This window comes from Helianthus annuus, chromosome 13 (assembly GCF_002127325.2).
Source record: "Helianthus annuus cultivar XRQ/B chromosome 13, HanXRQr2.0-SUNRISE, whole genome shotgun sequence".
NCBI lineage: Eukaryota > Viridiplantae > Streptophyta > Magnoliopsida > Asterales > Asteraceae > Helianthus > Helianthus annuus.
In genome coordinates, this window is record NC_035445.2 from 96,836,081 (window position 1) to 96,850,297 (window position 14,217).

Below are 14,217 nucleotides of genomic sequence, written 5' to 3' on the forward strand. Positions count from 1 at the left end.
GCCAAACCTGACCTATACCGGTAACCATGTTAGGACGTGGTGACCATCGTGTTTGACAAGTAACCCAATCTGCCGAGCAACCCAAGGTGAGTTCACACACTAAAAGCATGCGTCCCGCGGAGGGACACGAACAAACTACCAACTTTGGGAAAAATACTTTTGACCCATTACTCCGGGGGAAAACAGAATGGGTAATTACTATCTCCGGGGGAGATACGTTTGGATACTATTTATAAATCACAACTAGCCATGCTAAACGAAACTCTATCACCTTAAGTCCCTGCTTACAGTACCGATTAATCGCCGGGGGCGAACGGGTTATTAGTTGATAGCGCTATTAGGTTTGACAACCTCACACCGTGACCGGGGGAGATCGGGCGTGAACTAGTAGACCTTGCAACATGGTCAATGACGATAGACATTGACTCGGGGCACGAATTTATATTCCGTCAACAGTTTCGGTATCTACAGTTTAGTGAGCTTACAGATGGGGTAGCTCCCCACAACGTGATTATAAATGCTTTATCTAAACAACTTAAGTTTTTGGTAAACTAAAACTGGACAACTAGTGAACTCACTCAGCATTATTGTTGACCCCTTACTGCATGCTTTGCAGGTAACCAGTGACCCAGGAGCTGCTGCTTGGGGATGTGTAGTGTTCGTCAAACCCGTGTGTTGGGTTAATTATTTTGAACTAAGAACTATCTTTAAAACTACTTTGGTTTATGCTTCCGCTGTTTTGTTAAACTAATTATCGAACTTAAACTACGATGTTGCTAACTACTTTGGATATTAAATATTTCTACTATTAATTCAAGGCTCAGTATAATTGGTGGCTGGATCCTGGTCAGTCACGCCCTCAAAGCGGGAATTATCCGCAGGTGGATTTTGGGGGTGTGACAGATTGGTATCAGAGCCATTGGTTATAGTGAACTTGGTTTTAAAAAGGGGAAAAATCTTTTTGAGAAAAACCAGACTATAACCTGTGACTCGCGACGACACTACACTCCAAGAGCAAGGCTCAACACTTTTGACCCCATAGCTCGGACCAGTGTTTACTTGTTTGCTTACCTTATGTTTCCTGTTTTACTATACGTACTGGTGTGCCTAAATTAGATAAGATACACCTCTCTTTTCTATCTCATTCTCGCTACATTACGACATCACACTCATACTGTGTTTTCTGGTTATGAAGACAATGAGTGGACGCGGAAGAGGAAACATCAACATGACACAGGCTCAGTTCACTAACCTGCTCAACACAGTGGCTGCAGCTTTCGCAGCTCACCCTATAGGTCAGCATGCACCTTCGCAACCACCCGTGTGTACTTTCAAAACTTTCATGGATTGCAAGCCTCTCCCTTTCAACGGCACTGAGGGTGCCATAGGTCTTCTGCATTGGATTGAGAAAGTTGAAGCTGTCTTTGCTGTCTGTGAGTGTCCCCCTGCGAATTGGGTGAAATTTGCTACTGCTACGCTTGAAGGAAACGCGCTTTCTTGGTGGAAGGCGCAAATTCAGATGTTTGGATTGGAAACTGCTAATGCTACGGCATGGGAGGATTTCAAGGACATGATTAAGGAGGAGTACTGTCACCGGGATGACATCCACAAACTTGAGAACGAGTACTATGCGCTTAAGATGGTTGGGTCAGAGATTGAGACCTACACCAAACTGTCCAATGACTATGCTGCTCTTTGCCCAAACATGTCTCGACCTATGTATCGAAGAATCGAACTGTACATCAAGGGTTTGGCTCCAGAAATTCGAAGCCATGTAACTTCAGCCAACCACACTACCATTCAGCCGATCGTTCGACTTGCTCACAAACTTACTGATCAGGCCGTAGAAGAGGGCAGGTTGCCCAAAAGGATCAGTGCTACTATCGGAACTTCTAGTGACAACAAGCGTAAGTGGGAAGGAAATCAAAGCAAGGATGCTAACCCCACTCAGGCCCCAGCACAGCAAAGGAAAACTGAAAACAACAAGGGCACTCAACAACAGGGTGGCTATCGCGGTAACCACCCCAAGTGCAACAAGTGCAATCGACATCACAGCGGGCCGTGTGGGAAAGGTCAGTGTCAGCGATGTAACAAAATGGGGCATGAGGCCAAGGACTGTAGGAGTCCGCGTCCCGTGGGGCAGAACCAGCAGCAACAACATCACGGGAATGCCAAGGGTTGTTTCCAGTGTGGAGCTGAGGGGCACTTTAAGAAGAATTGCCCTGAACTGAACCAGAACCGCAACAACAATCAGGGAGCTGGAAACAACGATCAGAACAACAATGCTGGGAATGGTGCTAGAGGAAGGGCTTTTGTGATTGGAGCTGGAGAAGCGAGGAATGACCCCAATGTCGTGACGGGTAAGTTCCTACTCGATGATCGTTATGTTTCTGTATTATTTGATTCTGGAGCCGATGCTAGTTATGTGTCCCTACGTATTAGTAAGAAGCTTAAGCGTCCGCTTTCGTTACTAAGTTCGCATCACATCGTCGAGTTAGCTAATGGTAGAAACATCGAGGCCTCACATGTTATCAAAGGCTGCAAACTAGAGTTGTCTGGTCAGACATTTAGTATCGATCTTTTCCCTGTTACTCTTGGAAGCTTCGACGTCGTTATTGGTATGGATTGGTTATCCAAGCATCGCGCTGAGATCCCCTGTCAAGAGAAAGCAGTTCGTATTCCCCGTCGTTCTGGCAAACCCCTCATTGTACAAGGTGGCAAAGGCGGAGAAATCTCCGGCGTTATCTCTTTCTTGAAGGCCCAGAAGTGTTTACGAAAAGGGCACACCGCTATCTTAGCACTTGTCACCAACACGCAGGAAAAGGAAAAGAGGATTGAAGATTTTCCGGTAGTGCGTGACTACCCCGAGGTATTTCCTGAGGAATTACCTGGACTCCCTCCCCACCGTCAGGTCGAATTCCAAATCGAGCTAGCTCCCGGAGCAGCGCCTATAGCTCGTGCGCCTTATCGACTAGCCCCCGCAGAATTGAAGGAACTCTCTACTCAACTACAGGAACTATTGGATAAAGGGTTTATTCGCCCTAGTTCATCACCCTGGGGAGCACCGGTACTCTTTGTTAAGAAGAAGGATGGCACGTTCCGAATGTGCATTGACTATCGTGAGCTGAACAAGGTTACCATCAAGAATCGTTACCCTCTCCCGCGAATCGACGACCTATTCGATCAGTTGCAAGGATCGAGCTACTATTCTAAAATTGACCTGCGATCAGGCTACCATCAGCTAAGGGTCCGTAATGAAGACATCTCCAAAACTGTATTCAGAACTCGTTATGGTCATTATGAATTCCTCGTTATGCCCTTTGGAATGACCAACGCGCCTGCGGTATTCATGGATCTCATGAACCGAGTGTGCAAACCTTACCTCGACAAATTCGTGATTGTGTTTATCGACGACATCCTGATCTACTCAGAAAGTCAAGAAGAGCATGAACAGCACCTACGCCTTATCCTCGAACTCCTTCGCAATGAGCAACTGTATGCTAAGTTCTCGAAATGTGACTTCTGGCTCCGAGAAGTCCATTTCCTTGGACACGTGGTTAACAAGGATGGAATCCACGTCGACCCTGCAAAGATCGACTCAATAAAGAATTGGCCTACCCCTAAGACTCCGACTGAAGTCCGCCAATTCTTGGGATTAGCAGGGTACTATCGAAGATTTATCATGGGATTTTCAAAGATCGCTCAGCCTCTCACGGCTCTTACTCAGAAAGGTATGGTTTATAAATGGGGTGAAGCTCAGGAAACCGCATTTCAGAAACTAAAGGATAATCTCTGTAGTGCTCCTATTCTCTCGCTGCCTGAAGGCACTGACGACTTCGTGGTTTACTGCGATGCATCCATCCATGGGCTCGGTTGTGTGTTAATGCAACGCGACAAAGTTATTGCTTACGCCTCTCGACAACTTAAGACTCACGAAAGGAACTACACTACGCACGACTTGGAGCTAGGAGCAGTGATCTTTGCGCTTAAGATATGGAGACATTACCTGTACGGTACCAAGTGCACCATTTACACCGATCACAGGAGTCTCGAGCATATCTTCAAGCAAAAGGAATTAAACATGCGACAACGTCGATGGGTCGAACTTCTGAATGATTATGAATGCACCATCAAGTACCATCCGGGCAAGGCCAATGTCGTGGCAGACGCCCTCAGCCGAAAAGACACTACGCCCAAGCGCGTGCGAGCGTTACAACTTACTATCCAGTCTAATCTCCCTACCCAGATTCGAAATGCTCAGATTGAAGCTCTGAAACCGGAAAACGTCAGGGCTGAGTCCCTGCGAGGATCGAGACAACGATTAGAGCAAAAAGAAGACGGCGACTACTATGTGGCAGGGCGCATTTGGGTCCCACTTTACGGAGATCTACGAGAACTGGTGATGGACGAAGCCCATAAGTCCCGTTATTCAGTACATCCTGGTTCAGATAAGATGTACCACGACTTAAGGACCACTTACTGGTGGCCTGGCATGAAAGCCCACATAGCAGCATACGTTAGCAAATGTTTGACCTGCGCAAGAGTCAAGACTGAGTATCAGAAACCAGCAGGCCTACTCCAGCAACCCGAAATCCCGAAATGGAAATGGGAGCAGATTTCCATGGATTTTGTTACAGGACTACCTAGATCCCAACGCGGGAATGACACTATTTGGGTGATAGTAGATCGATTGACTAAGTCTGCACACTTTCTGGCCATTAAGGAAACAGACAAGTTTTCTACCTTAGCAGAAATCTATTTAAAGGAAGTAGTCTCCAGGCACGGGGTGCCAACTTCTATTATTTCCGATCGAGACGCTCGTTTTACTTCCGAGTTGTGGCAAGCTATGCACAAATCCTTTGGCTCACGTTTGGACATGAGCACCGCTTATCACCCGCAAACGGATGGGCAGTCCGAACGCACCATCCAAACCCTGGAAGACATGCTTAGAGCATGTGTGATCGATTTTGGCAAGAACTGGGAGAAGCATTTACCGCTGGTAGAATTCTCCTACAACAACAGCTACCACACTAGTATTCAGGCGGCACCTTTTGAGGCATTGTACGGTCGTAAATGCCGATCACCTCTTTGTTGGGCGGAAATAGGTGACAGTCAACTCACAGGCCCAGAACTGGTGGTAGACACAACGGAAAAGATTGCCCAGATCAGGCAACGCATGGCGGCAGCTCATGACCGTCAGAAAAGCTACGCTGACAAGCGTAGGAAACCGTTAGAATTCCAGGTCGGGGACCGGGTTCTACTTAAAGTCTCACCCTGGAAGGGTGTGGTTCGTTTCGGTAAACGAGGCAAGCTGAATCCACGATATGTTGGACCATTCGAAATTACCGAGAAAATCGGTAAGGTGGCTTATAGATTGAACCTGCCTGCAGAGCTGAGTGCAGTGCACAATGTCTTTCACGTGTCTAATCTGAAGAAGTGCCTGTCAGATGAAACACTCATAATTCCTTTCAAGGAACTCACTATTGATGAACAGCTACACTTTACTGAGGAACCGATTGAGATCACGGATCGAGAGATCAAAACCCTCAAACGTAGCCAGATACCTCTCGTGCGAGTTCGTTGGAACTCACGGCGTGGCCCAGAGTTTACCTGGGAGCGGGAAGACCAGATGAAGTCTAAGTATCCCCAGTTGTTCCCAAACGAAACCCCCAGCACTGAAGCTACAACTGAATTTCGGGACGAAATTCCAAACTAACGGGGGAATGATGTGACACCCCGTTGAAACACACTAGCTTGGCAGTGGCTGCCTTAACTTTCGGGATGAAAGTTCTTAAAACTTGGGGATAATGTGACACTCTAGGTTTTTTCGAACGAACACCTTGTAATATTTTGTGTATATATAAATATTATTAAATGGAAACGTGACTTGTACATGATATGTGTGATATGTATGTAATATATATATATGTATGAAAGTCGAGACCACGACTCGAGACCATGACTCGCAACCACTCGGTTGCGAGTGGGCCACTCGGTCTCGAGTGGGCCTTTTTGGGCTGTAACCGGCTTGGGCCGAAAACCCCTTAGCCTAAGTTGATGCTTGTTATATAAACCCAACCTCCCCCTCATTCTTCATTCTTTGGTTACCACACACTCCTCCTATTTCTCTCTCACTAGAAAACCCTCTACATCCTAACCTTCTTCCAACTTTCGGATCTCACAAGAATCTCGGTCAAGGAATCTCGGACAAGATCATCACTCGGACACTTCATCTCCTCTCATTTTCTTCCTTTGTTTCGGCTCATTCTTCTTCTTCGCAACCGGTTAGTGTTGTTATTATGTGCATAGGATTTATGTGGGTTAAATGAACTAGAAATGCTTGGTTAGTAGTGTTATACATGATTTTTGGGTGATTTGTGAAGTTGGACTATGTGTGTTAAACCTTATGTATGAATACTTGCTAACATGCTAGATAATGGTAGTTTAAGAATGAGTATGGCTAACTATACTATGCTTCATTGTTTCTTGCAAAATGATGTTGTTAAACATAAGATTTCGGCTACAAAAATGTATGTTTCTTAGATCTTGCATGATGATCTTGATGAAATGTGTGATTTTCGGTTCAAAAATGTATGGTTATGATTGATATGAAAACCCTAGAAAAACTATGAATATAGGATGAACTTGTTGAATGTGGTTTGAAGATTTCAAAAATGGCAAAGTTTGATCTATTTTGGTTAATGGTCAGATTAGGAAAAGTGTTAGTGAAACCTTATTGGCTATTACTTGATTTGGGCCTGATTACATGGTACAAATTGGACTGATGCATCTGCATCATCACGTGTACATGAAAGGGACAGCATCACGACTCGCAACCGCACCGTTGCGACTCGCAACCATGGCATGACAACTCGAGACCACGCAGTTGCGACTCGAGACTACGACGGTTGCGACTCGCAACCACAACGTGACAACTCGAGACCACACGGTTGCGACTCGCAACCACAGCGTGACAAGCCGAGACCTCCTGGTTGCGACTCGAGACCATCTGGTTGCGACTGGGCTGTCCACTTTGGTTATTGGGCCATAGTATGTTTGATATGGGCTACCTGTTGACTGATCTGCGTGTTACTGTTTGACTGTGTAAATGCTAGGGCCGGCCCAATAACCCACCGTCTACATTTTTTTTTATGCATGCAACGTGTTAGTTATGTGTAAGTTTTTACGTGAATGCTTGTACGCCAAACCTGACCTATACCGGTAACCATGTTAGGACGTGGTGACCATCGTGTTTGACAAGTAACCCAATCTGCCGAGCAACCCAAGGTGAGTTCACACACTAAAAGCATGCGTCCCGCGGAGGGACACGAACAAACTACCAACTTTGGGAAAAATACTTTTGACCCATTACTCCGGGGGAAAACAGAATGGGTAATTACTATCTCCGGGGGAGATACGTTTGGATACTATTTATAAATCACAACTAGCCATGCTAAACGAAACTCTATCACCTTAAGTCCCTGCTTACAGTACCGATTAATCGCCGGGGGCGAACGGGTTATTAGTTGATAGCGCTATTAGGTTTGACAACCTCACACCGTGACCGGGGGAGATCGGGCGTGAACTAGTAGACCTTGCAACATGGTCAATGACGATAGACATTGACTCGGGGCACGAATTTATATTCCGTCAACAGTTTCGGTATCTACAGTTTAGTGAGCTTACAGATGGGGTAGCTCCCCACAACGTGATTATAAATGCTTTATCTAAACAACTTAAGTTTTCGGTAAACTAAAACTGGACAACTAGTGAACTCACTCAGCATTATTGTTGACCCCTTACTGCATGCTTTGCAGGTAACCAGTGACCCAGGAGCTGCTGCTTGGGGATGTGTAGTGTTCGTCAAACCCGTGTGTTGGGTTAATTATTTTGAACTAAGAACTATCTTTAAAACTACTTTGGTTTATGCTTCCGCTGTTTTGTTAAACTAATTATCGAACTTAAACTACGATGTTGCTAACTACTTTGGATATTAAATATTTCTACTATTAATTCAAGGCTCAGTATAATTGGTGGCTGGATCCTGGTCAGTCACGCCCTCAAAGCGGGAATTATCCGCAGGTGGATTTTGGGGGTGTGACACATAAAAATCACATATTTTCCCTACACATAATCTACATACATGTAGCTAATTTAGCCTACACATAACATACATGTGTGCAGGTTATTTAAAAACTGAAGATTTTTCATATTTTGTTTTAAATTTAGTGGGGGGGGGGGGATATTCCACGGTCCTCCCAACCGCCGAGGTGATCCCACCTCGCAGACCGCCACCCAGCAAGCCTGAGTCTGGGGGTAAATCCGCTACCGTAGGGGCATTGGGAACGAGCAAGACTCGAACCCGCCACCTCCGGGTTAGAATGCGGGCTGGTGGCCATTGGGCTGACACCCAATGGTTAAATTTAGTGTGATTAACAATAAATCTTAAATCTTACATTTATAACATTTTCATTTACTTTTTAGGTTTTTAGGATTGAAAAAAATGTGTGATTCATTTTGTTCTGCGTATTCTCGCAATATTTAGTGTTCTGCATAGAACCTTCCCCCATATATATATATATATATATATATATATATATATATATATATACTAGTCGGTTACCCGCGCGATGCGGCGGGAAACCCAACACCTAGATTAGTGATTTTAGGGTGTCCACGGGTTGGTTCAGTTCGGTTCGATTTTGACTCTAAATTTTGGTTAAGGTAATACAATAACATGCTGGGGAGCTTCGAGGTTACGATATGAACTCATTAGTTATATAGTTATGTATACTAAATCATATCAAGCTTCACCAACTTATAACCATTTAGAGATTTCATAAGTTTTTCTTTTAGGTTATGCTAGATGTTAAAACTCCATGTGCATGTGCATTGTAATATAAGATGAGAACAACCATCAAAACCTCCATTGAATATTCTATACACGTTTCATTCCTATGCGTACATGCAAAAGATTACAATGTTTATTCTTGTGAAATCTTTTCTAAAAGCGGATGTGATTTGGTCCACAAACTAAATTGTATAGGTTAATGCATTCTGGATTCCACATCGCTAGTTGAAATTATTAAACGAAAATTCTCTTATGAACAAGTCCCATATTGGTTATCCATGAGAACTTTATGTTAGTTTTAGCCTTGTAAAAGGATTAGCCCTTGTGTCAAACTTAGAATTCTTTGTGTGCAACTTTTGAAAAAAGTAAGTTAAATAACACATAATTTTGTTTTGGCTAGCAAATATTTTGGAATAATCATGTTTATTTATTATTTTATTTTTGCTAAAACTGGTTAACCATAATAACCCACAGTAACAGACTTTAACCAAAATTTTTGGTTATGTAATACAGTATTTCTACGTTAACCAAAACCAATACAAAAAAACTAAAGAAAGATAAATGTCACAAAACCAATGCCACATTTACTTATGTGCCGTTCAAAAAATCAACGTTTTGAGGGCCGGACCGGGAGCCGGAGCCTTAAGCGGTCGGGTTCACTATGTTGGACCTGTTTTGACGGTAGCTGGCTGGCCAGGCCAGTGCCCGGCGGTCAAACCGGGAATCCAATGGTTTTTTCCGGTCGGGCCAATCGGATATCTCTGATTGACGGCGAGCTTGTGAGATTGAGAAGACTGGTTGTGTTTTGCGCCCAAGAACAATAGCAGACAACATCATTTCTAAAAGGATTTATGTTGAGTTTTAAGCTAGCAACTTTCCCAAAATTTGTTGATAAGTCTGAGCAGCTAATACAAGTAAATCTTCATAACTATCTCCAGCCTGTTCAATACGGAAGTAATTGATATGCAAACGTATTACCAGCCTGTTGAGATTCGAATTCACAGTAGTAAAACATTTAAGACAATAAAAAGGTTCATGAGTATAATACATATGCACAACTGCATACTCCAAAAATAGTAAAAACAAATAATTAAAAATGGTTAAATGGTTGGTTTGGTTTATAGGCTGGATCCAAGTTCCAAAGCTCCGACAAACCGTTAAAACCACCAAAACCAAACCATATAACAGTCCAGCTCCTACTTCTAATTGCTTGGTGGTAACTTGGTTTAAAAAAGCGGGAAGCGCACAAAAGCGATGACCGATGAGGTCTAAAACCGAGGCGCAAAGCGCAAAAGCGGTGAGCTTTTCGTACACAAGGCGCAAAATGATTATATAAATTAATTTATATATCTCATAGGTTTTGTACACCCTGCGCCTCAGGTCAAATTTTAGCCTAAAAAGTGTGCCTCACCTGCGCCTTTTGTACACCCTGCGCCTTATATCACACAAGGCGTTTTGTTTTGCGCCTCAGGTCGCCTCGCGCCTAGGCGCGCTTTTTATAAAGAATGGATGACAGTTTTATAATTAAAGATGAAACTTGTCTTACATACTTATTCTGATCATCACTTCCAATCTTTGCATTCTTGTCTATAGTGCAGTTTCTGCAACAAAAATAATGACATTAAAGACGGAGAAGGTTTAAGATGCTTCAGGCTATCCAACTTGACATCTTTTTACCTGATCTTTGTGTTACTTCTGACCCCGATTGGCACCTTTCCATTAGCCAGCAACGATGCAATCTCGGATTCTGTCTGATAATAATGATGATATTAAATGATAAGATAGAGGCTAAAAAATTGCTCACCATCAAATTAATTATTTTATGCAACCACAATTGGAGATCCCTCAAGCATCAAGAAGTATAAATGCCAAATTAATGACAGAATTCACAGCTACACCCTAAACTTTGACCAGCTTGATTTTTATATTTCCTCCATCTTATTCAAAATTTCTACTTGGAGCCACCTAAACCCTAACTTCAATTACAACCATTTGTTAAGCAATACCAGCAGCAAAATAACACATGAATCAAGTCATTGCAGCAAGTTTTGGCATTGTAGTCTATATAGTATCAAGTTTGACCTAAATCATATAGTTTTGAACTCCTATTGATCAAAGTTCTTCAAAGACTACCAACTATGATCCGTTTCCACATAATATAATCTGAATCAAACTATTAATCTAGAAATACAACAAAGGTATACATGGTGTAGCAATATATTCATATAAATAATATTCTAACATGCCAAAGCGGTTCGTTCGTAAGGGTCAATTTTGACATGTGGAACTTTTTTTTTCTGTTTTCTAAATGTCAAGTTGGGTTGACCCACAAACACTTGAGTTACCCACCCCTCCCCGCCCCGCCCAAACTGCCTATTTTGCCAAGCTAATATAACACTCATACAAGATATGGATACACAAAGGACCATGTTTTAAAACAAAAACAAATAGGAAATGACTGATTGTTGAATAAAATAAAAGGATTAGAAGAAAATATTAGTATAGTTTGATTAAAAAACAGAACCTGAAAGCCAAAAAATAATTTATCTCAAATTAACACGCCAACCCGTTATATGATAGATCATATGCATATGATAAGAGGTGTAAATCAGAGAATAGTATTGAAATTTTGAAATTTTAATCATAAGAAAATAATGAGAAAACAATGTATCATATACCAGGTAATGGCTACTTCATCTCCCTTTGTCCGCATCCCATGAACACGAACCATTTAGCATTAGGCACAGATCAACCATCATTGATCCTCAAAAGCCATATCCGTGTTATTGAATCTTATATTGCAAGACCCTATAAAGAATGGAATACTAAGCGCAGTATGGCCAAAATGAGTAACTTATAGAGTATTAAATTTTTCCAAAAGACACTTTTTGAACCATTCATAGAACAATCCATAAAGTGAAACAATAATATATTCCACTTTTAAAAGAAATCACTCAAAAATCCAAAGAGAAATAGACAAGCACTCGACTCTTGTTTCTTTGTAGGGACCACTAAAACTCAACCTGATTCTATATAAGGCTGTGTAAAGTCAACAACCTTGCTGTTAGTGATGATTGAAAATATCACCAACAGCAACATCAAAGACCTGAATAAATTGAACATGTATCATATTTGAGACATATCATAAAATGCAAATATCATATTATACTCTACTTATGTTATGAGCAACTTTATTTACAAGCTCAATGTAGCTCAGGTTCTTGTGACCATGACACCATGCTCAAACACGACAAACACATAAGGAATCAACTTTAGTGCAGCAAGAAAAACATTTGAATACGTTACAACATACCATGCATATTTAGTAGATAGTTAATTACGAATGTGCACCACAAGTAACTTCTTAACTGATTTGACCCACACTCCCCTCTTATATCTAACGAGGGGGACGTGGGGCCATCGTAAGCCCAATCCAAAGCTATATCATCTTAATTAAAAAAAAAAGTTTTGAGATTGTCATTTACCTAAGTGAGACCCCTTGTTTGGCTTCCAACCAACAGCAAATGCATCCTGAGGCAACTCTACTTCAACTAAAGCCAACTTTGGATCCACTCTTTGTGTACAAGCTCTACGTTTGGAATTCACAACAACCCATTGTCTATCCCATCTAAACCCTGTTTTATCAACATCAAACATACAAAGTTCCTTTAAGCCAGACCCATATCACCAAAATCTACATCTCACTAAAGTCAATCCAAACATTTCAATTTAAACTGACAAGTTGAAAGTTGCATATAATCTTGAACTACATGAAATTGGATGTATAAAGTAATTTAAGGGGAGACTGGATGAATTACCAGTGGAAAAGAGTGGTGCTTCTGAGACAGAGATGCCCCTGCATGATTTTATTGGATATATGAAGATTGATTTCACTTTGGCTGCTGCTGATTCTACCATCACTTTGTTGACAAGACAATGGTTTTTGTTTGCCAAAGTGTTCAATGTCCTGTTGAACAATGTTTAAAAAGAGGATCTTGATTTTTATTTTCTATGTTTAAGCAGCAAGTATTTCATACTAACCAATTCCAACTTCTCAATAAATTCACTTAATCCTCTTTACTTAATCCTCTTTTTAAACATTGTTCAATAGGACATTGAACCAATTCAACCACTAATTTCGTTTTAATCTCAAAATCTACTAAAGCATCAAAACTCCAGATCTGCACCTGTACATTCACTATCACACATTATTAAACAAAATCGTAACATTACAAACATAAATCTGACACAAAACTCGGTGAACATGCAGACAGAGAAAAAGTTAACCTGAGGAAAACGATATCAAGTTCTGCATTGATTTGTAATTCCCAAATCATCATTTTATGGATCTGAAAAATACAAAAAACCCTAGATCTACAAAAATACCAAATACATACAGGGATGATATGAGGTCTACGAACATACAGGATACCGGATCTGCTTGTTCTTCACTCCCAAAAACGAAAAGAGTGTCACTGAAACCGGATTTGGTGATATGAGCTGTACAAAAACGAAATCAGTTCAACAAAAACGAAAAGAGAGAAAAGGGTAAGAACACAATACCAGCCTACACGGCTTGGACTATTTGGTTCCATGGAAGTATCAAACCGCCGGCGAGGTCACAGTGAGCCAGTGGCTCGGCTCCGCCTAGAGAAACCCTAGATCTTCTTTGAGAGAGAAGCAGGGAGATGGATGAAATGGCAAGCCCTACAATCGATTGTACAGTACCCCGTGGTTCAGCGTTGTTGATGAATTTGAGAGAGAGAGAGAGAGAGAAGGAGGTTACCTTCATCGATCTGGTGAAATCCTCACAGATCTGGTGAGAGATCTGGCGAGATCTTAGAGAGAGGCCTGATGAAGTCGTCGCAATCGCCATAGAGAGAGAGCAGAGGATGAGAGGATGAGCGGCGGACCAAATGAGAGAGATGAGAGAAACCCTAGTTTGTGTTTGTGTGTCCGCGTGTTTAGCTGAGGGGAAAGGGTATAAGTGGAAAGTGAAGTTTTCTGGTGCTTAAAAGACTTGTACATCATGCTTTAGGGGTGTTTTAAAGAAATTTCAATGACTTTAAGAAGTCCTTTGGATATGTATATTATATATAGTATAGATAGGATAAGGATCATGTGAGAAGTGATATGCTAGTTGAGAAACTTGAGAAGCATTCTGGACCACACATTTTTCTAAGCCTTTCGTAATATACACATATGTATAGTTTAAAATTGACTATATACATATGTGTATAACTCAATATACATATATGTATATAGTCAATTTTAAACTATACATATGTGTATATTACGAAAGACTTAGAAAAATGTGTGGTCCAGAATGCTTCTCAAGTTTCTCATATAGGGTGGACTTCTCTTAG

General features: G+C 41.7%; 1 protein-coding gene across 11 annotated transcripts; it reads right to left on the minus strand.

Moving 5' to 3' along the window:
• Window positions 1-9,265: 9,265 nt before the first annotated feature.
• On the minus strand, window positions 9,266-13,808 carry LOC110898796 (mitochondrial amidoxime reducing component 2-like). Of its 11 annotated transcripts, XM_035981480.1 has the most exons (9): window positions 13,638-13,804; window positions 13,415-13,558; window positions 13,249-13,351; window positions 13,139-13,160; window positions 12,670-13,038; window positions 12,337-12,486; window positions 10,529-10,598; window positions 10,402-10,452; window positions 9,266-9,833 (listed from the first exon to the last, which is right to left on the minus strand). In XM_035981480.1, the coding sequence occupies exons 5-9, from the start codon at window positions 12,767-12,769 to the stop codon at window positions 9,713-9,715; spliced, it is 492 nt and encodes a 163-aa protein (XP_035837373.1). In that variant the 5' UTR covers window positions 12,770-13,038; window positions 13,139-13,160; window positions 13,249-13,351; window positions 13,415-13,558; window positions 13,638-13,804; the 3' UTR covers window positions 9,266-9,712. The 11 variants fall into 11 exon arrangements, with proteins under 11 accessions (XP_035837373.1, XP_035837375.1, XP_035837366.1 ...); XM_035981482.1 differs by having other exon boundaries at window positions 13,139-13,326; window positions 13,638-13,808; XM_035981473.1 differs by lacking the exon at window positions 13,139-13,160 and having other exon boundaries at window positions 12,670-12,818; window positions 13,249-13,326; window positions 13,638-13,807.
• Between the last annotated feature and the right edge of the window lie 409 nt (window positions 13,809-14,217).

Coding starts and splice junctions, on each gene's coding strand:
- LOC110898796 (XM_035981473.1), bottom strand. CDS start 13,446: ATGGAACCAAATAGTCCAAGCCGTGTAGGCTG. Junction 10,453..10,528: donor AGAAGTAACACAAAGATCAG/GTAAAAAGATGT, acceptor TTTTTGTTGCAG/AAACTGCACTATAGACAAGA. Junction 9,834..10,401: donor GGAAGTGATGATCAGAATAA/GTATGTAAGACA, acceptor GAATCTCAACAG/GCTGGTAATACGTTTGCATA.